Source organism: Limanda limanda, chromosome 5 (genome assembly GCF_963576545.1).
Source record: "Limanda limanda chromosome 5, fLimLim1.1, whole genome shotgun sequence".
Taxonomy (NCBI): Eukaryota; Metazoa; Chordata; class Actinopteri; order Pleuronectiformes; family Pleuronectidae; genus Limanda; species Limanda limanda.
Window position 1 is genome coordinate 23,051,339 of NC_083640.1, and position 24,240 is coordinate 23,075,578.

The 24,240-nt window shown below is 42.4% G+C and overlaps 1 protein-coding gene across 1 annotated transcript in view; it reads right to left on the reverse strand.

The window, feature by feature from the left end:
* Positions 1-698: 698 nt before the first annotated feature.
* Positions 699-24,240, reverse strand: part of tmem8b (transmembrane protein 8B) — a 32,279-nt gene continuing 8,737 nt past the window's right edge. Inside the window, exons 6-14 of the mRNA XM_061071935.1 lie at positions 24,073-24,146; positions 23,764-23,982; positions 16,725-16,821; positions 16,152-16,275; positions 13,066-13,208; positions 11,687-11,865; positions 10,284-10,430; positions 5,331-5,447; positions 699-1,034 (exon numbers count right to left, since the gene is read on the reverse strand). Coding sequence (XP_060927918.1) covers positions 699-1,034; positions 5,331-5,447; positions 10,284-10,430; positions 11,687-11,865; positions 13,066-13,208; positions 16,152-16,275; positions 16,725-16,821; positions 23,764-23,982; positions 24,073-24,146 — 1,436 coding nt within the window. The remainder of the gene's footprint in view (positions 1,035-5,330; positions 5,448-10,283; positions 10,431-11,686; positions 11,866-13,065; positions 13,209-16,151; positions 16,276-16,724; positions 16,822-23,763; positions 23,983-24,072; positions 24,147-24,240) is intronic.

Genomic DNA, 24,240 nt, shown 5'->3' on the forward strand with positions numbered 1-24,240 from the left:
CTGCCTCCGCCCGGCGTCTCTCTCTCTCTCAGCAGGCGGCCGGACTTTGGAACGGTTCCCGTTAAAGAACAATCAGCACGTTTGTGTAAAAGCGAGAAAACATTGCAATCGCAGAAAAACAGACAATCTAACATTCCACACGACTACTAGTTGTTGTTTTTTTTTACATTTGTGACGTTCGTATTGTTATAAAATTTGACAGAATAACATTTTTGTGTCTCAGTGCAAAAGATATATTTCAAAAGAAGTTCAGAAAAGCCGTGCCCTTGATAAATGTGAACCCCCCCCGGCCCACCCTGACGTCTCCCCCCGCCCCGACCTGTGCCCCGACAGTACAATACCTGGCCCCCGTTAACCAGACCACCAATAAATAACCAACAGAAGCAGTTTTACAGTCACCGTCAGATAGCAGCAGTGTTTCAGCTTTGACTTTAAATACATATTCACAAACAACAGTGTGTCACTGTACACCCAAGACTCATCAGAACAACTTTACCTATAGATTATAATTACAGCTGTAACCATAGCAATTACAATAACAACAGAAAAAGAAAAAAAACAAAGGAACTCAGTGTTTCACAAACGCATCAAAGTATTTACAGTACTTGTTGAAGTTCTGTGGCTTAATTTCCCGTGTGTGAATTCCCCAAGTGAAAGAAGGCAATGACGTGTCTCTAAGGTCAAAGGCTGGGAGCTCATCAGCTGGTGCAGATGCTGTTGATGGAGATGATGGCCGGGTCCACCAGGCCCAGCTCCTCGTGCTCGTTCACGCACAGCTGGTAGCCGCAGCCCCGCCTGCGCTTCAGCGGGGTCACCTTGGCGTCGGTCTTGGCGCGGGGGGGCAGGAGGAAGCCCACGCTCCCGGCGATCAGCATGTGCCAGATGCTGTGGATGTAGAAGTAGTTCTCCTCCGTCTCCACAAAGGCGTAGAGGGCCACGGCGGACGTGGCGATCATGGTGCCCGGGAAGAGGAAGAACACCCAGCGCTTCCAGGTCGGCGGGTAGCAGCGCCGCCGCCGGACGGTGCGCACGGTCTGACGGGCCAACAAACACACAACACAATGTTTCACAACCGGCACAACAACAAGTTTGAAATATAAACTGTTGTAAGTGTTGTCCTGATATTTTCAATACATTTCTTAATATTCTCTTAAGAAGGTTTCCTGGAAAAGCCTGTGAAGTTATAGGTTCATGGTTTACTTGGAAATGATGATACTTAAAAAACAGAAGAGTGGAGTAAGGTGGAGATTATGGGAGCAGAATATTTCTAGATGCATTGCCAGTAACTTAGAGATCTGAGATCCATTTGCAAACCCAGGAAATAAATAATAATAAATACTTGGAAATGTATTTGTTTCCTCTGTCGTGGAGGTTATGTTTTCTGTCTGCAATAGTTTGTTTATTGGTTTGAAGGATAATGCAAAAACTACTCAACTGATTTCCATGAACATTTGTGGAATGAAGGATCTCATTAAATGTTGGTGCTGATCTGAATCAGAGGGTTGATTATGGAATTTGTTTCACAATGTTCAGAATTGGGAGATTGTTGTGTTTTTCAACATTACTATTGATTTCTTTAAGAATAATTCATGCAGGTTTAAGTGTCTAATATTGATGAGTGTGTGTAATAAGGTGCAGATCCAATTAAAAACCTGGACCTAGTGAATTTAAATCTGGTTTCATGAGGCAGAGAACTGTTCTCTCTAGTTCTTTCATTTATTTGTTGGATTACTTCTAATTTCCAGAAGCAGAAAATCATTCCTCTTTGTGTTACGGTTCATTTGACTGGTTCCCTCATGCTTCTCCAGGCTGCACATAAGCAAACACACAGATGACGTGTTTGTCTTTGAGTTTCTTTTTGTCAAATTTTGCACATTTCAGTTTAAAGAAAACCCAGAAGACGTCAGGAAGCATGAATCCTTCTCAGCCCTTTAACAGTGTGAACTACATCTGCGAATCTCCCGTGAAAGATTAAGATTTATCATCGTAAACGAGCGAAACAACGACATGACGAGCAACGATATAAAACTGCCTGAAAGAGGAGCTCGGTTTCCTCTGCTCAGCTGGAGGCTCGCCTGTGGCAGAGCTGAGCTGAAGCGTACAGCTGCTCTCTGAAAGAGAAGTGGAAGAAAACCTTTTGACAGGATGTTGAACTTTCTTGAAGTGCAGGTCAGTGCTATATATGCGTTGTGGAGACGTGGGAGGTGCTGGGTTCACACCAGGTCCTCTCTGAGCCTCTGCCTGTGTTTCTGCTTCTCACTTCACTCCAGTTTTAAAGCACTCTCTCTTGTCTATGTGAAAAGCTGCACCATCATTTAAAAATGTCCTGTAATTAGTCACAAATGAAATCGACCTTCCTAAGAAACCTCCGAAGGCGTGTAAATTAGATTCAAAATTTCGTTCTAGAAGTTTATTAGGACCCATAAAAAGCACTTTATGGTTTATTTGTATTAAAAAATGAGAGTGGGAGGTCACACAGGGAGCAGTCATTCAAATATGAAGAGCAGTGGGATTTGGGCGAGGCAGCAGCAGACAGTTCACTTCCACTCTTCATGAATCTCTATTGGTTCTAATGACGGAAATGTGTATTTATGCAAACTGCTGCAGCATTAAGCCCCTAATAGATGTTTTAAATCTCTCATTTTATCACTCGATTGGGTTGTTCTCTTATTTATGCTCGAGCTGTGTTCGGCACCTCATGTGCACGAATGTCTTTATTTGTTTAATCCAGGTAATTTGCTGAAGGCGTGGCCCCTGCATTGGTAAACAGTCAAACTGGAGAGTGATTCCTGATTGTATTTAGACTCTATTGTCATCGCTTTATAAACACTGATCCCCTATAACATTTTCCTCACGAATCATTAAAAATGACGACTCATTTGAGGGAAATTAAAAGTCCTTCATGAATGACAGAGATAATTACATGTGTTCAGGCAGGAAAATGGCTTTGATTGAATCATTATTCTGTATTCATTCTAGGCTAAAGACTAATAATCATTAATGGCTGTCCCCATTCCTTTGGAAAAGCCTCATTGTCGCAGCTTAGACAAACAGTTTCAGAGCAGGACGGCTTTTCGCTCATTGACTTTTTGGAGAATTAGGGACGTTTGGCAGTTGTAGCTTCTTCACTCGTCTTCTCACCGCTCATGACAACCCCTGCAAAGCAGCAGCAGCCGCTCTGTGCCCTCCGCTTGACTGATCTAATTCGGTTTGTGTCTGGGAACATTCAGAATGCCAGGCTTTGCAGAAACATGACAAGTTGAAATGAAAGGGCTCTTGTCGAGGATGTGCGGCACTCAAACTCGGGAGCTGCAGAGGCCGAGTGGGGCGGGTGGGGTACTGAGGGGAGGAGAATGCTGAAATGCAGATCTACACTGTTGAACAGCTGATAAATTATGAAGCAATCAAAGCGCGAGTGCAGGTTGATTTTACAGAAATGTTACAGAAACGCTGCATTAGCATGAGATCCGAGGGAACACCACGCTAACGGCAGCTTTCACGGAAAAGCAGCTGTGCAGAGTTTGCTATTGTGATCTGACAGAGTGCAGTTCATTGTCAGTGAATGAAAACTAGTGTGTATTTCCATTCTATAGATGTGACACCAGACAAGCATTAAATAACATATTTCAATGAGCCATCCAGATATTGAATTACCACAGAAAACCAGTTAAATAGCAGAAGCCAGTTATGTAAACCTCTGAATACCCTCACATTGAATGATGCAGCTGGTGAATTCTGAAGAGCTGTTGTTAACTCCAGAAAAAAAAGGAGAAGAAGTAAAAGAAGAATCTCATCTGTGCTTAAATACACTGTCTCCTGTATTTGGTGCTAAAGGCAGAGGGTCTACATGGTGGAATTAAACAGGAGTTCATCCTCCACAGTTTTCTTGTTGTGTAGGATCCTGCAGCTCACAGGGAAGATAACTCACAGCTACAACTCCCACGCTGTATTCAATGCAAAGCTTTCTCCCAGGAAGCCGCTAACCATGTTTTCAAACTCATGTCAGAGGTTTGGTGTTAAAGGCTTCGTCTTCTGCCGTTTCTTTTTTTTTTCTTATTTCAGAAACGTTTGCCTGAAAGACTATTATTTTTTATCTTCTCAGTTCAGGGAGCACATTATGACTCGGCGAAGAGTCACTGAAAGTACAAGCTGACTTATAATGGAACTACAACCCGTGACTAATACCCACAGGCTGCAAAACTTTTAAAGCCCCTTCCATGCTAATGTAAAGAAGCTCCATTGGTCGGAACCCCTCAGTTTGTACAGCCGTGCACATGTTCCAGTCCCGTGTTAGATTAAATGATGGATTATGGGGTTTTTGAACACTTGCTGGCATGAGGAACAAAAGAGAGACGGTGTTGACATGTTTCATCTTCATGTCCATGGATGTCAAACACACACACACGACGTATTAGAATAATTATATTTCATCCAGTTTCAGAAATATCCCTCACAGAGCAGCTGTAGATTTTTAAGTTCACTGTGTAGAAATGATTTCGGAAGTTCACAAGCTAAAAGTCTTAAGAACTTTATAATGCTTAATTATGTTATTGAATTTGACCTGTGCCACCATTAAATATTTATTGATTTCATGTGTGGTAGTTTTCTGGATTATTAATAAATAGAGCATAACAGTGACCGCCCACTTTTAAAACAGTAAATTTCCCATTTATTTTCTCCATTGACATTTCTGAAAATAAGTATAAAACAGTTTTGAGTCTGAAACCAGGCGGAGCAGCTACGAGATTAATGAGTACATGATTATTTTAAGAGTAAAGGAACTACACTTCCCATTAGCTGATCCCAGCGATTCTTTTTGAATTAAACTTGTTGTGGTAAACATTTCCATGGCAACAGCGAGCTCCACCTATCAGAGACGTCTCTATTACACCTGAGGATTGTGGGTAGAGGAGAACTTCTCATTGACATCGCGAATAAAACACATTTTTCTTAAAGAGTCACAATATCCCAGGGACTCGTGGGTTCTACAGGAGGATATAACATTATTTCAGGAACTCAAGTGGTGAGTCAACCTAAGAGGATTACAATATAATGGCTGATTTAGGTGTATCTATCTTTACACACTGTTGAGCTCTATAGGACAATTATTTCAAACCATTTAATGACTACGTTGTATAAAGCTTTATAACTTCATTCCCCTCGGATTTCTCTACAATAATTAATTTCAATCAAATAGCTCCTTATCTGTTTTCCTCTTGGACTATTGTGTTACATGTGAATTCCCCTCTTACAATCAGTAATCTCTTATCTCCTCTGATATAATTAAATTAGAATTTTTACTGTGCTGCAGACATATGAACGTCTCTTACCCAGGCCACGGCCATGATGCCCAGAGCAAACAGGCTGGGTCCCAGCAGGTTCCACAGACCATGACGGTCCAGCTGCAGCGCCATGGACAGAGACATCGCCCCCAGCAGATACAGCACCTTGACAGCAAGAAAAAAAACACGCTGATCAATAAGTGACAACACCGGCTACTTCCCAAAATTAATATGTGTGCGATAAATTTGAGATGTCTCCCCACGTTAGAAATATTGTGACAAAATCTTTGCGGTGGCATCGTAAATCTTCAGAAGTGATCGGCGCTCTCTAAACCACCGGGATATGATTTGTATGTGTTTCAATACTTTCATTTTTCTCCAGCGTTTTGCACCTGTGTCCTGGTTCTTTTTTGGGCTGTGGGAGTTTGGGCTTTTTCTTAAAACAGCTGCTGCCATTGGAGATTTGGTTGAGAAGTTTGTTGCTATAAAAAAATCAAATAAAAGGCAGAATGTGCCACAGAGAGGCTGGAAAGAGCAAAATAAACCTGCTGGAAGAGGTGTGGTGCTGTGATTGCAAGTAAGTTCAGTTTGGTTTTAAAAAAGGATAGTGAATGCAAATATCTTGTCAATATGGTAATGCATTATAAAATATAGTTTGAGAAGAGTTAACACAATTCCGGTCTTTGTAAGACAGAAAAGCTAATTTGGAAAACAATACATTTACAGTTACAGCTGGAGATATTCTACATTTTCAAGGAAGAACCCAGATCAGGGATTTCTCCCCTCGAGGAGTTTTTAACAATTGCGAGATGTATTTCAAAAATGTTTGTTGATTTCTTGGATGGATCTTGATCAACTGCTGCAATTTGGTGCAGATCCAAGTCCAAATATGGATCTATTGAATTTAAATGTGGCGTCACAGGGGACAGTTGGGCCTTGACGGAGGTATGGGCTCCACTGAGTCTCTCTCTTGTTCTTACTATCAACAAATGACAGAAAAACAACAAAACTGATGGCTGAATAACTGAAGACGCCTAAGGGACAAAGATCCCAGGGGCCTGCGGGGGTCAGAGGGACACAACACAACCAGACAGACAACCACAAACAAAGGGACACACAAAGACTACTAGAGACACAAAATAATCATTAAAATACAAAATAACCACAAAGAGAAAAAAACAATCACCTGAAGAAAACAGAAAACAACCACAAAGAGAAGCAAAAGGAAACCAATTTTAATTGATTTTTGTTTATTTAGTTTGAGGGCAACATCCTCAGTGTGTGTGTGTGTGTGTGTGCGGGGGGGGGGCTTCTACATGTCTGTGCTCAGGGGCCTGTTGTGTATTCTTATGTCATAAAACACCATTGTTTCCCCAAAACGGTGATAAATGCATCAACACGCCTCAGTCTGACATTATCATGAACACCCACAGTCCCACATGCTGCATCATATTCTGCTGTAAATGCAATGAATCACCAAATGTGTATTAATCCACCGCTGAAAAAAAACACCAGCAAATGCACCATTTACAGCTTTTAAATAACTATGCTCAACAAAACAAAACTATTGTGGCCCAGTTATTTTAGGATATTAACTTTTATTTTTAAATGAAACATCAAAATTTAAGATACATATCTTTTATGAGAATGAACGGTCTGGAGCTGAGTGCATCAGACAGAGTGGCTGAGTCAGACAGTAACTGAGAAACAGTTTGACTCACAGTTATTTGCTCCTTTCAGGGGATTTGTTGACAATGAAAAAAAATATAAAACGCTGCAGCCTGATTTTATAATGTTAACATCCACTATGAGAATTATCTGTAACAACCAGCATGAGGTAAAGAAGATAAAAGCCGGTCGTTGTGAAAACATGCCATTAGTTTAATATCAGTGGGGAAACGGTCAGTTCTGAAAATGCTTTTAGAATAATTCACCAACTGAGCCTCCTCTGTGTAACAATGGAAACAAAATGTGAACAATGGAGACCTCTCCTACAAATAAAGGCGGTTTAATGTTTTTCTCTTATTTTTGCCAAGCACACAATTTGACACAAAGCCACGGGATATAAAAGAAATAAAGCGAGAGGGATAAAAATCAATAAACTGTGCTGCACATGCGTTGGGAGAAGTTAAGCCTGTCCAGGATGCCGGGGGTCTGCACTCGTCCGTCTGCTGGAGGAACGCGAGGAGGAATTGCGGGGGTTTTCGAGCAGGGGAGGCGATGACCCGCTTGCAGTGGAACGGGACTAATTTGCACACACACCGAGGAGGAGAGGAGGAGAAGAGGAGAGGAGGAGAGGAGGAGAGGAGCAGCGTGGTGTGGCCAGAGGAGTCTGAGCAGCAGCAGCAGTCATCAGTCATGTGCTGCACCGCCGCAGCATCGCACCGCAGCACCCAGGCATGCATGTGTACACTGTGTGTGCAGACGTGAATTGCGGACGCTCACAGGCAGAGGTTTCACTGCAATTAATCATTATGTGTCACGGTGATGGACGAGCTGGTAGGAATTCTGGTCAGGGGTCTATTTTTATCAGCCACGTCTTCTCATGCTTTCCAATGTACAGTAGCACAGATTCACATTGTGTTTGTACATGTGCAAATCACAACAGCAGATCCACAGTAGGAGGGTTTGCAAGGTCCCGGGCTGAAGGTCTGAAATGTTTTAATAATTTTAATCATGGTTGTTCATTCTTGACCTTTTGGAGCAGTGAAGAGAATCTGAACACAGAGATGTGCTTATCAAATTTTAGAGCTTTCAGACACAGCTCATGGTCATAAATAAATAGCCTTGGCAGTTCACTATAAAAAAAAAACAAATTCACTGATGTTTAAAGCTCCTGTGCGTTATCACCTGAGCTTTCACAGCTCTGATACCGAAGGTCTGTTTACTCTGCTGATCTGCTGCCACTAACGTGGCTGTACAAAGGCTCTACTGAAGTTCACTTTGAAATACGTAAGTTAAGAAAATATCTTGATACAAGAGTTTATATCATGAAAAACGAAACTTAAAGGACTTAAAATGATAATCTTTGCATTTTATTGCAATTTTGAGATTGTCGTCATCTTAACTTAACTGATATAATCTGTGGTGACATCACTAAGGGCTGTTTCACAGCTCTGGTTATAAACTGAAGGTCTGTAAACTCTGCTGATCTGACTCTACCCGCAGCACTTAACTTAGTTTGAAGTTGGCCATTTGGTCAAAACGAGGCCAAAACTATGAAGAGGAGACTCAATTAATCACTATTTGAATGAATTCTGATTTAAATTCTCAACAAATCTCCGAAGCTCTTTCTTTAGACGAACCAGCAAAAACTTCTCCATGTGAGATGTTCTGTCCAAGTTTGTCTGCGACTTTAAGACCTTCAGAGGCCTAAGCTCTGGTGATGGACTTAAAAAACAACATTACATATGCAAGGAAACCAACAAACACTATTTACTACACGCACACACTCACACACACACACACACACACACACACACACACACACACACACACACACAAACACACACAGAGTTCCACTAGCCCGTCCTGACGTGCAATTTGATTAGTGACTGCTTACTGCCTCCCTCAGCAAAAACGAAAACTCTGGAGGACAGCAGATGTTCGTGTATACTCCCTCCATCCCTCTCACTATCCCCTCCCCTTCTCCTCCTCCTCCCATTTATGGACACACACACGGACACACACACACACACACACACACACACACACACACTGACTGTGCTCCACGTTGGTGTGCAGCCAGGGGAGTGACCCGTGGAGAAGGTGCACCTGTTAGTGTTTCCTGTCATCCACCGCAATATGTCAACACCCAGATAATTTAGCACCAGGCATCTTTGATCCTCACATTGATCTTTTAATTCATCACTAAAAATCGAGGCGTGCCTGCACTTCTCATTTGTCGCTCTCTCTCACTCGGCTCTGCAGCTCCTCGTCCTCTAATCCCTCTCAGACTCAGGGCTCGTGTCAAGTTGTCGCTCACTAACAAGAAGAGCTCTCGGTTTAAACGCTGGCAGACGGCTACACGTGACTGTGGACATGCGCTGCTGCCTCCATGTTACATTTTTATCAAAGAAATCAAACAGCTCTACAGTTGCTCTTAGGAATGACTGTGTCTCTCCGCTCAAGAGACACAACCCAGCCATTCACAGCCGTGTGTGTGAGTTGAGGTTGAATCACTATCTGCTAATTGTCAAACATCTAAAGGTGGAGAAGATGATTTGGTCAATTTGATCGTGTCTCTGTTTTGGAGCGCTAGCAGTAAACCGTCCCTTTTCCTTTTGGATTCAGCCAAAACAAAGACGAGTAAAATATGTGATTAATAGTGTGGATTGTTAATGATACTGTTGGTACACGTGTATTTTCAGCGTTATTGATCCAAGTCAGTGATGTGTGACATTTGCAGTCCTGTAGAGAACATCAGCGAGGGCAGATTCACAGTATTGGATTGTTCGTTATCAAGCTGCGTCAGATGGTGCACACATGTTGGATCTCGTAAATCAACATCAACAACTTTGTGAAGCAGAAATGATCTGATACGCTTTGTCATGACTCGAATAAAAGTTTTATTAGAGCAAAACAAAATGGCCACTCACACCGACTATCAGGTCAGAAAACGTGTAGAGGGAGGAGCAGGGGGTGGAGCCTGACTGACAGCTTGAGGTAACAGCACGCCCACCTACACCTGAAGACTTGAAACTAGCAACTGAGACCATAAAACCCGAAAATGTTTAGTGATGTTATAAATCAAGAAAGAAATCTGATTATTTTATCACAGACTTCTATAGAAACAACCAGTGGAGTCACCCTCTGCTGGTCAGTCAAGAGAACATAGGTTTTAGCCACTTTCACATTGGCTACATTCAATGCGAAAGTCTACGTTCACTTTTATAAACTATATCAAGTTTCTGCACCACTACACCTCATTTTTCATGAATCCGACGTTGTTCCTTGCTTCCTGCTCAGTAATAATCATGCAGCATTACAGTGGGGACGAACCTGTTTAATGATGGACTTCAGCCTCGCCATGGCGATGACGGTGACCCACACCGACATGAGCGACCCGAGGAAGTCACAGAACTGCAGCACGTCGTACTCCATGATGCAGAACACCACGATCCCCGGCTGGTCACATGCGTGGTAGAACTGTCGGGAGAAAAGAAGAAAAATAGGAAAAGACATCTGATTAGTTTTCATTTATGATAATACGTTTGGTAAAATCTATTCAATGATGTTATTTTTCATTGAGAAAATGTACTATTTGCTTTCAGATGAGTGAACGGTAATTTATTTTTACCCAACAACAGCCTTCTGGTTTGGTCTAAATTTACTCCATTGTGAATTAATCTATTCTAATCCATGTCAGCCCAGTACCAATTTCCTGTTTGTTCGTGCTTAATAATCTCTCACATTACTTAAATTGTTGTCCCTCTTCCAAAGTAATTATTTTCAACCAAAAATACATAAATATTAGATTGGGTTCGTGAGTCATCTCTTTGACTGGAACATATCCTTCTCTGAATATTAGTAAATTCGCATATCATTAATTATCATTGGATATGCTTTGACTTTCATTTCCTCTCTGTTAAACCCCTGTGGAGTCTTCCTGTTAGAAACAGAGCAGGGGCCGAGTTGTGAGGCACCAACAAGACACGAGACACGGAACACAAAGACGTCCACTTGGATCAACAGGTTGAGGCGTTTAAAAGGATTATCAGACACTGAGACGCTGCTCAACAGAACATACAGGAAAATACTCAAATTGGATTAAACAACTTGAGAAACCACTCACGGCGGACAACAATTTCATCCTTCACTGTGAAGACTGTCAAGGTCATCGGCAGAAATATTGTGTTCCCGGCTAAATGTGATCTACCAGGAATATGCACTTGCATGTATTTGATTGGCAAATTACTGGCTCATGTTGTATAGCAGCAGAAGGTGAAATGGGCTCAACTCCCTCTGTGTTGGCAAGGTCCCATTAACTTCCTGAGGTCTTTCTTACGTTCACAGTAAATTACTGTATTACCTCGGAGGTCACATTTCCTCCCATATCCATCGGTTTGATTGTTTGTCAGCAAGATTACATAAAAGCTACAGTACAGATTTCCAGCCCACCATAATGGTTTGTGAACGCCATTCATGGATTTTGATGAAAACATATTTAGAGGACTGATATCTGTGTTCGGTTTGGTGCAGCCTGATTTAATTTGAAGGGACTGTCGGGCCTCGGCGGAGGGATGAGCCATTCTAGTTGCTCTCATGTGTTTTTAAAAACAGCCGCTGCAGGGGAAGCAGTAAAGCAGCTTTCCGGTTCTTTGTGCTTCCTTCCCACCCAGAAATATTTTATAGGTCAGCTCTGGTGTTTTTGCAGAGTCGCGCAACAACATGCAGTCACTCACAGTGGAGAAGAACATGGTGAAGATGTAGACGGACGCCTCCAGCAGATAGTGGCTTCGGATGGCGATGGCCACGGGCGGGACGAACATCAGGTTACTGAGACAGAGCAGCAGCGTGGAGAGGAGCTGGAAACTGTAGGAGTAAGCCTCCGAGTTGTCTGTGCAGCCCCAGCCTTCCCAACCTAGCACACACACACACACATACACACACACACACACACACACACGCACACACACACAAAGTCAGTACTGTATGTTGATCTGAGAAAGCAAAGATCTAACAGAGAAGATTTTGAGTTTGCAGGTTTCACAGGGTGGAATAAATGGCGTCAAAGAGGTCTGTGTCATTCTTGATCTCTATATAAACTTTCTAAACTTGAGAAAAGTCTTCTTAAATTGTTTTCAAGGGAATGAGCAAGAAACTCTCCTCCACATGAATCAGAAACCGATAGGAGTGCAGTTGTTTACACTGCACCACAGAGGCCTCGGCGCTGTGATGTCCCTCCAACGTAACAAACCCCTGCTTTGCCACTTGATCTGGATCCTCATCAGGTCGGGGATTGGATGAGACGGTGCAAATTAAATATTCATGAGCGCTGTCGAACGGAGGCTTTGCGGCGCGGGACGGACCGAGGGGCGAGGGCTGAATGCAAATGCACGCCAAGAAGCAGTCACACATATGAGGTATGACAATGAATTTAACTGCAGAGAAGGCAGCTCCGATTAGAAGGAGATCAAAGCAGGACTTAAAACCAGCCTCGGAGGACATGCTTTGTTTAGCTTCATAAGCTCATCTTTTATTAAAAAGCTGCTCGTAATTAGGAGAGTGTTTTATTGTCTTATCAGAATGGCTTATATTAGAAGATTAATACCAGGCCACCGCATGACTCATTAGACAGTGGCATCTACGATTTACTGGCGGTATTGTCAGTTCAGCTCTGGCAGATGACCTGTGCCCCCCCCCCACACCGTTTCTCTGTCACTCTGCGTGGTGTATTCTCCGACAGATTAAAGATGCTATGCAGCAGTGATGACCCAATTTCCCCACAAAAACTTGTATCTTATCTTGTATGCAAAAATGCTCTTGACTGCTGGAAATCACTTCCAATTATTAATTCATGGTCACGCTTTTTAGCTAATTATCAATTACTGATTAATAATTAAAGCCACTGCGTATTTATACAGCACATTTGAACAATTATTTCTCCACTTAAACCAAACAACCTGCTGTGTTTTGTTAGTGACGGGATTCCACGGCTCAGTGAATGCACTTCTTCAGATAAACAGACAAGCTTATCTGAATTGACTTCATCTTCACACTGTGCAGGTGAAGGCTGGAGAAAGAATTGACAATGCAAAGCTCAAGAGTAGTGAGGTGTTACCTGCTTTGCATTCACATGCAGCGTACAGGTAGTTGTTGGTGCGCAGCAGTTTGCACTGTCCGTACGTGCCACAGTCGTTGATGCAGGGAGTCAGGTACGAGCGCATGTACACCTCGGCTGTAACGTTGGTGCACGCCTCAAATCTGAAAGAGTCACAGACAGACAGAGCATTGGACGAGGAAAGAAAAAGCAAAACCGCTGGTAAATGTAGGTCCTCGTGTACCAGGGGGAAAACACACATCCACTGTTTCACCTGTTAATGGATTTCAACTGACGTGGTATGCACTTTGTTTTGTGTGAATCAGCTTTTAGCAAAGACTCTCAAGGTGCTGATGTTAGTCTGTTGATGGTTCAGCTCTGTGGTCAAATCTGAAATATCTCAACAACTACTGGATGGATTGCCATAGTGGAATTGATATTAATCCCTTAACTTTTCATCTAGCGTCATAATAAGCTTTAAATAAAAAAAGTCAATTTTGCTCTATGACCAAAAACAAAATGTAATGATAATCCCATAAACCTCAGCAATTCTCTGCATTTAGCGCTAATTAGCAAATGTGGCCAATTAGGAGATTCTAAACATTATACCTGCCGAACATTAGCATTCTAACCTCAATCACTCATTGTTGTGTCCATGTGCAGCCCATCAACTTTATATAAAAACAGACAGCGTGTCTCCACTTCCTCCCATTGCACAAAAATGAAGCCAAAATATAGATAAGGCCGCTACCATCTTGTCCTTCAGTATCGAGCCACCGTCAATACGTGCCCTAAATCGATCAGGACTCAGGAGTCATTCTCAACTGTCAACAAATTATTTTACATGCTCTATGTACCATCTTCTAACATGGAGGAGGCAGCGTTGATGACCTGCACTAGAGCCAGGCACCAGGGGGCGATAGAGATGATTTGGCTTCACTTCACAAGCCGTCATGTCGTCCATCTTCATAGACAGTTTACAGCTCTATCCCAATTCAGGGGCTGCCTCCTTCACAGTGTCACAGTAGCAAAGTGCGTCCATTTCAAAAAGCTCCGTCGTATGAGGCCAACAGCAGCATCCTTCCATTCCCACACTCGCTTGTATGTTGCTGCTTACGATCTAATTGCTAATTCCGACAATCAATCACAGAGAATAAAACTCCGGGAGGTAGCAAATGTGTTTCTTTGCCAGAAGCCATGTTCTTTAATCGACGCAGCTGCTTACTTTCCTATTTATTAACTTATATCAATCAACCTCACGTCCCTCACGCCCCTTTTCTCTCTAACAAGACCAGACGTTAGCATGTGTAGACATCTGACACGTACAGAAGCTGCGTTAACGTTTTGCACATTTTCAAACCTCAGCAACGCTTCTCATGTGAAGATGAGTCCGTGTCTCACACCATCTGCTATTATCTGTTATTCAAATCCAATTGGAACTCCCAAGGGACCCGGGAATAGAAAAATCTGCTTAATTTCATTCTGTTCACATTTTCACGCCATTAAGGATTTGGACTAAACAGCTCAATCTGCTGAATATATATTATAGTCATGAACTTGTGAAAAACACTGCGTTGGACAGGTTAATGGAAGCTTGTTCTCCTCCTTCTCTTTCCTGCAGTTCTCACACACAGATTTTTACACAACCCAGAGAACAAGCGAGTGCTTATCGCCCTCATCTGTGAATTAAACTGTAGACAAAGGTGCAGAGAACAACGGAGATTACAAGACACTTTCTGGCGGAGAGAAGATAAGAGCTGTGCCCTTTACAAGAATAAAACATGTTTTGTCAGTACAATGCATTATGGTCTCTGTAATATTTACAGATGGAAAAAACAAAGTCTCTGCCTCCAGATAATATAATATATAAAGAAATGGGGGACTTTCACTTTTGCCAGTCAGATTCAATTCACCAAATCAAAAAAGATGCATGAATCCCAAATTAAGCTGCAAATTTACTACGTTTTTATGGTGACATTTCAACCGGCACCTCTGTGTCCTGAAAATTGCATGAAAGACACATTTTAATTGTTTTCTTTACACTTCCCAACATTCAAAAATTATTTTAAACCTCAGAATTGAACCCTGCCCTGTGTCGTATGGTAGGTGTGCAGCAGCAGGAGCAAATTCACCAAGCCAGTCGCAAATTAATTTGCTGGGTGACAGATGGGAAAGGATGTGGGCGGCTGCACCGTTTAAACGCTGAGGATGTTGTCTTCATTAGAGCGCTGAATTATTAATTTAGGTAAATAAACTAGTGATGGTTATTTGAATATGAGCTAAAAGAAATATTGAATGTCCCGTTTTGAAATTGTCCTCCTGTAATCGACAGCAAATATTGTGTCATGTAGATTGATGTGGGGCACTGGGACAAAGCCAAAGCAGTAATAATGAGACTGTCAAACATTTATGAGCAGCACTCAACTGGCTTCAGTAGATTTTTGCTTGAAAATCATGTTTGGGAGAATTTCTGGGTTGAACGAAGCCTTGAAATTACCCAATCGTTTCCATTTGAAAGATTTAGTTTGATAGTTTTGTTGGAAAACGCTAATTTTCCACTCTGCCCCTGAGTTACATGATGAGATCGATAGCGCTCATCCCAAAATATAAATCCCCAGCTAACAGCTCACCTGACTGCACAAAGGTAAAAAAACAACCTGCTGGCATCTGAATAATTAACACTTCCCCAACATGATTTTTCAAATAGTCCTTCTCACCTTTTCACATTGCCACACTATCTGTTTCCTCCTCTTTAATGCTCGGCTTAGTTAGCCAGCTGCTGGCTGTAGCTTCACAGTTGGTGTATAGCAACTATGGTACTGACTGTTTCAAAATATCAAGTATTGTATTTCTGGGTTTGTCAAGCAGGATTAGTCAAAAAGCACCCGGTGGATTTCCACGATATGGGTAGGGTGAGAAATTTGGTAAAAAAGTTCCCCATTAAATTTGGGTGCAGACCCAGACAAAGGGCTGCAAACAGGACTTCTTTTTAAAAATGTTTCCAGGCAATTTGTTGCAGCTTGGTTGAATTTAAGGGGACTACTGGGCCCCTGGGTGAAGTTCTCCAGTGTACTGTAAAAATAGAACCGCAGCAGTGCCTGTCTTACCCGTGTTCAGTGCCACAAAGAGAGCGCAGGCTGAGGTACCAGGTTCCGGTCTGTGGGTAGGGAATCCTCAGCTTGGTGATGTTAGCAGAGGCGTTTACAGAGAGGAAGAACCCGGACACCGATTCTGCATCCGAACAAAAACAACAAACGAGGGAAAGCGTCACACTCACACAGAAGCATTACAGGCCACTGACATGTTGCACTTGAAATGTAGAACTTGTTTAAATAGTGAAACTGTTGAATACTTGAATATGCGTCAGTTTTTAGATGCGGGCACTGAAGTGAAGCTGCTGAAATGAACCCAATGAAAAGACCGAAAGAGAAGCTGAAGTTCAGTCACTGAAAGTAATTTAAACGTCAGCTTCGTGGAGGTGATGAATCGAGTTCTGAGAGGATTTAACACCACTGAACAAACTGAAGAATGATGGTTGAAATGTAAGGAAAACAGTCGTAACTTGAATGCGAGCACTCATAGCTTCGGGAGTTAGAACCAGCGAAGTGGACAACAAACAGTTTATCAATTTCGGGGGATTGTGAAACTTGTGGCTATTCTGTGAGTCAAAGTGGATTTACCTGATTCACATTTCAGTGATGAGTTGCCTCGTAAGAAGAGAGGCGTCCCGTGATTCAAGCAGCCGAACACCGTGACATTGGCTCCTCTCAGCGTCGTCTGCGGGAGGAAACACAAACAAACGTCATTCATCCGTCCAGCCGGCCATCAACCATCTGCTGCCATCACGCCTGCGAGCTAACACCGGCCATGATCACCTGCAGCTCTCATCTCCCCTCCGCTGTGAGACAGTAAACTTTAAAGCTAACAAATCAAGTGAAAGTGCTCTCCCTCTGTCGGCCTCAGGCACCTCAATGAAGATGCTGGCAGTTTATCTCCTTAAAGCATCAATTATACATTAACACGCTCATGCATTAAAAGCAAAAAAGTTCCTGGAGAGGAGTGGTGAGGCGTTGAGAACTGTATGTGCTTAAAACACAGCAGCTCACTCTGCAGAGACGCGAGGTGAACACAGGACGCTGAAGTCCAATTTGGTCTGAGTGGAAGAACAACAGGGATACAAATAGCAGCGATAAATACTGGATGTGTTCATACAGTATTTATTGCTGCATCCAGTGAAATTTGACACTTTATACGTTTTTTGAAATTCCTCCCACTTTATTCACAGGGCCTTTTGTCGTTTGGGAACAAAGAGTCTGTGCAGCAGAGCATTGAAATGTTTTTACAAGCAGAGTGGAAAGTGTCCAACTAAGTTACTCAATCTGAAACTGCAGCTTTTATTCATTCGTTTCATGCATTTTCTGCTTTTCCTTTGAGGGTCACGGAGACTGGAGACTTTTACGTAGGAAAAACGCAGCGGGAGATTCGGCTCAGAGTCAAAGTTTTGTTTATAGCACATCGACGTCGGCTTCGACCGAAAAGCTCTTCAATCTCATCCCCTTTCGCAGTTGAGGTCTTTGTTTACGTCTTCATCATCTCCTCTTCATCCTGAGAGGTTTGTATTCTTCCAGTTTTGCGCCTGTCTATTTCATCAACACTTAAACTCACTCTCTGTGAATGTTCCTGTTATATTCACACATGGCCTCATTCCCGACATTTTTCTGACATTTCCCTCTGGGGCTGGCAAGAAAAGTTCAGAACATGTACGGAGCAACTAACTCCTGATATTTGTGTTCTTAAAGGTTCAGTGTGTATAATTCAGTGACATCTAGTGGTGAAGTGTCATGTTGCAGCTGACCACCCTTCATCTCACCCTTCCCTTCTAAACTGAAAGAGAACCTGTGAAAACCTTCAGTTGTCATAAAAACTCAAAAGTGTTTAGTTTGTCCAGTTTGGGCTACCGTAAGAAACATGACGGCCTCAATAGAGGACCTGCTGCTGATGTCTATATAAAGTATTTAAATATAAAGGGCTCATTCTAGGGAGAAGACAACAAAAATTTGTACAATTTCGATGAAATTCACAAGTGAAAACATCAATAAGATTATTTTAAATTCAATTTCTGCCAATAGATCCCTTCACCTACTTCTTACACACTGAACCTTTCAATTTTGGGGAAATGTCCGGACTTCAGTGCATCTGTGAAAACAGCTATGGCCAATTAGGATAATCCAGTAAACTTAATCTGCATGTCTGTGGACAGTGGGAGGAAGCCGGAGAAACCCACACACACAGATATAACCTTCATGCTTTTCCTGAGCGACGCCTCAACTGCAGCTTTAACCTGAAAACTTTGCATAATGAGATTCAGCACATGTATTCGCTGTGTGTCCAAAGGGGAACAGAAGTGGTTTGGATAACTTAAGGCAATTATTCCTTGAATAAATAAGATTTCTGTCGCCCCCACAGCACAGAAAGTATGTGCAGGGGGAGTTGGCAAAGTTGTTGATGCAATAACTTAAACACTTTGCCAGGTGCTGAGATTTCAAGCTTCCTAAATTCACCATCTGGCCGGTCCTCTCTTGGAGGAAGGATAATGCCCACTGGCATTTCCAGAGAGAGTCTGTCTCCCCCCCCTATTGTCCCCAGTCTCCCCGACAGTTTGAAGATGAAGGATTGAGAAAGAAACACTCGTGGACAAAGCAGTGAATGAGACGCACGGGGACATGTGAGGGTCGGGGGGGCCCCCAAATCCAGACGCTGTGTATCAAGAGAATTTTATCAACATTTCTGGATGTCATTCTAAAGAGCTCAGTCAAAAAGTAGAAGTGTTTTCAGCCATGACGATGTCTTTATCCTTTCAAAGGACTTTTGATTTTGTTGGACTCTTTTTGTATTTTCCTTCCGTGTTGGTTTTTTGTATTTGTGTCTCTGTTCTTTCTCCTTGAGTTGAGTTCAGTTATGTTTTTTGTTTTTCTGTTTTTGCATATTTAGTGATTTCCTGTTTTACCTTGTGTCTCATTTCAGTGCACCTTACTTTCTGTTCCTACTTTCCCACCTCACAGGTTACGTGTCCCTCCCATAGACTGCACCCTTGATTGTGTTCCTGTACTTGTGTTCTTTGCTAGTCCTCACCTCGTTCTGGATGTAACTGTCATCTGTTTTTGTTTTTCCAGAATTTCTATAAAAATAATAGAGATCTTGATAAAACAAGCTATGAGTGTGGTTCATGGTGCCGCTGATGAATTGAGGGCGACTACTGGGCCTTGGCGAAGTTATGTGCTCTACTGAGTGCAGCTCCAGATTCAGGATGTGTCTGATCCGTCATCTGAACCGTTAACGCTGTGTAGAAACCAGGAAACTCCTTTGTTTCCGACTCCCCCCCACCCCCTGACCGTCTGTGTGCGGCTGAAGTTTAGATTTTGCAGACAAATTTCACTGTAATCCGTCTTTCAGCTCCATCAACCCCCGAGCTGGAAGCCGATCATTCCTCAGCAGCCGACATCTTTGCTGTCAGGTTCGGTGCTTCATCGGGAAAGGGATTTCAATCACTTCAAAAAAATGCCGTTGTATTGTCAAGGCTCTGCCGTATTGTTTATGTTCAGTTCTTGTTGTGCAATTTAAAATGGATGTCTGGAATTTAAACGCTAATTCTGTTTGGGCTTTTATTTATCGCTTTTACTTGTAAACCACTTTGTAACATTGCTGTGAACACTGCATCGTTAATCACGTTTAATATTGTGATTTACATGCCTGATCCATTATGCAGCTGTTAGTTAATATTATGGGATGTGAGTGGCAGAGGCGTAATTCAATCAGGTGCAAACAATGCAGAGCTTCAAGGTGACTGTAGTAAAGTACTGTAGAGAGAACATCAGAGTTCACATCCCTTCCAGAGGATTAGTTACCACATCACACATACTTCCACTCTGATAGTGAAGACGCTGCAGATGGAAACAACTTTCCTCGGATGCCAGTTTGTCTCGGCTGTGTCGCCGTCTCACTTTTGATTCGTTGAATTTCCCCCGAGTTGTGTTGATGACATTTGCCAGACAGGACACAATGCCAACTGATGCAAGATCATGAATGAAGTTGGCAAGTGAACTGCATGTTGCACATCCCAGTGCCCAAGATTATTAAAATAAACTCCTTGATGAGTTCTCATTTCGCTCAATCAAATATTGCACTGTTGTTGTTGTTGTCGTTTAACTCCTATTTTTTTTATTATGAGCAAACACCGCTGCTGCTTAACAACAGAAAACATCCACATTTCTTACATTAGCTTCTCTTGAAAACATCTTTTAGAATATTTATTTCCGATTGTTTTATTTCCACATTTATACATGTCAATAAAAATGGATGAAGAGATGTTTACAAATGTGTCCATATAAATGTGAAGATTATATATGTATAATTCATCTATCCAACTTGTAAGGGTTAATTCAATTAAATATTCAAGTCCCATATGTTTTTCATTTAAATAATTTTTTATAATATTCTTATATTATTATTAGATATATTATGTTTATATTATCTTCTCCGAGCATGTCAACGTGGGCAAGAATCAGTTCTATGAGACGTCTAAGTGGAACTCTTTCTCCAAACTCTGAGGATACTGAATAACTGTGAAAAATAAAGGTGTAACATACAGAAGCTTATGAAGAATTCACTGATAGTGTCTCGAGGACAAATGTTCAAGTGATTATAATCCCTTTCCCTGCATGGGTCCTGATGTAAAGAATGTCAAAAATGATGTAAAGCGAAAAAAAACTGATAATCTTCCAGTGGAAATAAAAGCCATATACATTAAGTTCTCCCTCCCTCACCGAGGGCGATACAAGGCAGACAAGCCGCTCCCTGAAAATGTCTCCATAAGCTCTGCAAATCAGCCACGGTCCCCCACTGGCAGCGGCTGACTGGATTCTGCGCCTGAGACAAGCAAGTGACAGATCATCACCGAGGGGGGAGAAACCGGTCCATAGAATAATATAGCATGACAGTCTCTCTGAGGAACACATCTCGTGGCTCATACCAAAATCACAGCAGACTGTCGATGAGACATACGTGTTGTCGAGCGCGATGTGTTGGGCTGGAAAACGAGACAAGTCGCTACTGCCAGGTTAAAACACATGGACACGTGCTCCTGACTGGACTGAAGGACGACACATGTGAGAGAAGGAGGAGGAAATGCGGGAAAAAACAAGGTTGCCATTGGACCACGACGTTATTGCGGCGCCAATCAATAAAAACATCAAATTAATTACTCAGTCAATAATTGTCATTTCCTTAAGAGTCAACTATTTATGTGTTTATCCGACACATTTGGGGAAATACGGCTGTTTGCTCGCTCACCGGGGGTTAGATGAGAGGATCGATTATCAATTTCATCTCCGTGTGTTCGGGGGAGATGAAAGATGTGTTCAGCTTATCGCAAAATGTGGGAGCAGAGGGAATTCAGCATGGAGGATACGTTTCAGCAACTTCAAACCTGTCGTAATAACATGTCGGACTACAATGATTATCTTTACTATCAATTAAACACATGTTATATACTTTATGGGTATAAAGAGGCCAGTGTCAGGCTCTCAAAGCCCCTGCTGACATTATAATGAAAATCTTGTTTTGTTTTTAAAATCCATGAGTAGTTTATTATCACAGAACAAGGTGAAAATAGCTTATGGTTGTATTCCTCTGCCAACCAGGGCAGTTTCTGTTTACATCATAATTTCAAGGTCTCAGTGACCTTGATCCCTTGACTTTTGAAAACCTTAATCTTATCAGTTCTTCCTTAAGTCCAAGTGAACATTTTTATCAAAGCACAGATGGGTAACCCGAAAACAATAATTCGTCCAGCAACTGGCTGTAGTCAGCGCTGAGGCATAAAAAATACCAAATATTAACATTTGAGAAGGTGAATCCAGAAAATTTGTGATATTTTGATAAAAAATGACTTAAAAGACAGTAAAAGATAGTTCCTGATTAGTTTTCTGTTGAGGCTGCATGTAAATTTGTACATAAACGCTGCATTTGCACATCTTTCAAACTCTAAACAAAACCTCAGGTGATTCTCAGATTCACTGGTGATTAGTTTTTGGCAATAAGACACATAATGTAATGAGATGATGAAATTCAGAAACAATCGCTCTACAACAATCTCAACTCGGGCTTCCAAAGATACCTCAGCAGTTTTTCTGGTCAAGAATGAACTTAAACTCAAAAAGGAACAAGAAGTGTTTCCATTGGTCTTAATGGTGGGAGGGGCACTGACGCATCTGAGCAAGAAGTTTCCCAGTTAGAATCCCAGTGGAGTTTACATGTTCTCCATTTGTGTGTGTGGGTTTTCTCTATGTACTCTGGCTTCCTCCCACAGTCCAAAGACGGGCAGATTGTGGTTCATTTGAGAATCTAAACTGAATTGTTTCTCTTTATGTGTTTGCCATGAACTGGCAACCTCTCCCGGGTGTACCCCCACCCCCCTACCCCCCCACCCAATGTTAGCTTTGGCTCCAGATTCTCCTGCGAACCTCAAAGAATAAGCAGTAGATAGTGGATGAAAATGGAATCTTACTATCTCTGATTCCATGCGGAAAACCCATCTGCTGATTGGAGGCTGTGTGAAACCTGCTGATAGGACCTTGTGATTGTTTTGTTAAATATTAAACTGTTAAAACTGAAGGTTGTATTCCCCTTGTAGTTGAAGTCCACCTGTTTCCTCCCGTCTCCTCTTTTTTGTGCAAAGCCACAGACGCTGTAGGCAGAAGATTCCCCTGACCGATATCCTTTCTGAATGCAGAGAAATAAAACTGATTCTAATCGTACTTCCTATGAAGACTGAGGAAATGTCAAGATATTTCTTTTTGAACTGGTTTATCAAAGATATCTGTGAGGGTCTTTTTATGCTTCCTGCTTCAGTTGTTTCCACGCTGACTGGCCTGCGTTTCCATTAGGAGCGAAATATCTAAAAAGTCCATCTGCCAGCCTGTAGCTCTGCAGGTCTCTGGCTCCCTGTCGGCCTCCAGAGACGCCACAGGTGCATTTCTAATTCCGTGAAAGGCCAGTGCAATAAAGACGTATCAATTCCAGCTTGGGTTATCTTTTGCATTTTGTTCCCTCTCAATTAGAAACATATGTCACACCCCCAAACATTGGCGTCTGTTTCCCTGTGAACGTTTTCAGCTCCCAGAGCAAATTCTGCAAACATATGCGCATCCAGATTTAGCTCCGCCAGACACTGCGAGCCCAGTTATTCACCTTCTCTAAATGGAGACTTTCACTTCACTAACTGGTGCATATTTACTTTCTTATCTACAATTTCATCCTTCTCACCAGTGAAACACGCAGCAGGTGAAGGATGAAGGTGTCGACAGAGCCTGAGTCCAACATTTTCCACCAAACGACTTCAGGAATCCTTCAGCTTCACATTTGCTGGAATGTATCGTATTTTAATGTTATAGTCAATGACCCTAAAATCTTCTAACATTCACTCAAAGCTTTATTGCTCAGTCCTGATAGAACAGAATTTAACTTGGTGGAATGATGGAACCTGAAGGAACCAATAAAATATTGGGGCAGATTTTGGACAAAGGGGCTAAATGTACAACTGCCTAATTGAAGACTTGCTTTAACTTGTCAGTGGAAACAAGCCTTTCATTGTTTTGCTGTAATTTAAGGTAATAAACTGATAATAAGAATACTTTTCATAGGACAATCTGAAGAACTCACCACGTTGAGCTTGAGCTCCATGTTGAGGACTCCTCCACTGTCTAGAACTGGCATCAGGTTGATGGCGAACACGGCGGCCCGGTCGGGTGGCACCGATATATTTGGCCCGAAGAAGACGTAGAAGTGCACGGAGAAGGTGTCCAGCTCGTTGCGCAGGGTCGGGCGAATGGGCCAGCACTTGTTGGTGTCGGCTGTGGGGGGGAGGTAAACGATGCTGTCCTCCGAGCTGTGCAGGTGACTGGCGTTCTGCTGCAGGCCGGGCAGCGTCGCCACAGACAGCGTCTCAGACAGAGAGAAACCCATCGCCACGCCGAAGGACTGCGGCATGTTCATGGAGGAGCCGGGCTGAGCGCGGTCCTTGGACAAATTGGGCTTGGAGCAATCTGTTCAGAAGAGACACACGTCAAATTCCCAGAGGAAATCAATCAAACTGACAGGCGAACATTCTGGTGTGTTTTCACTTGACGTGCTGCAGAA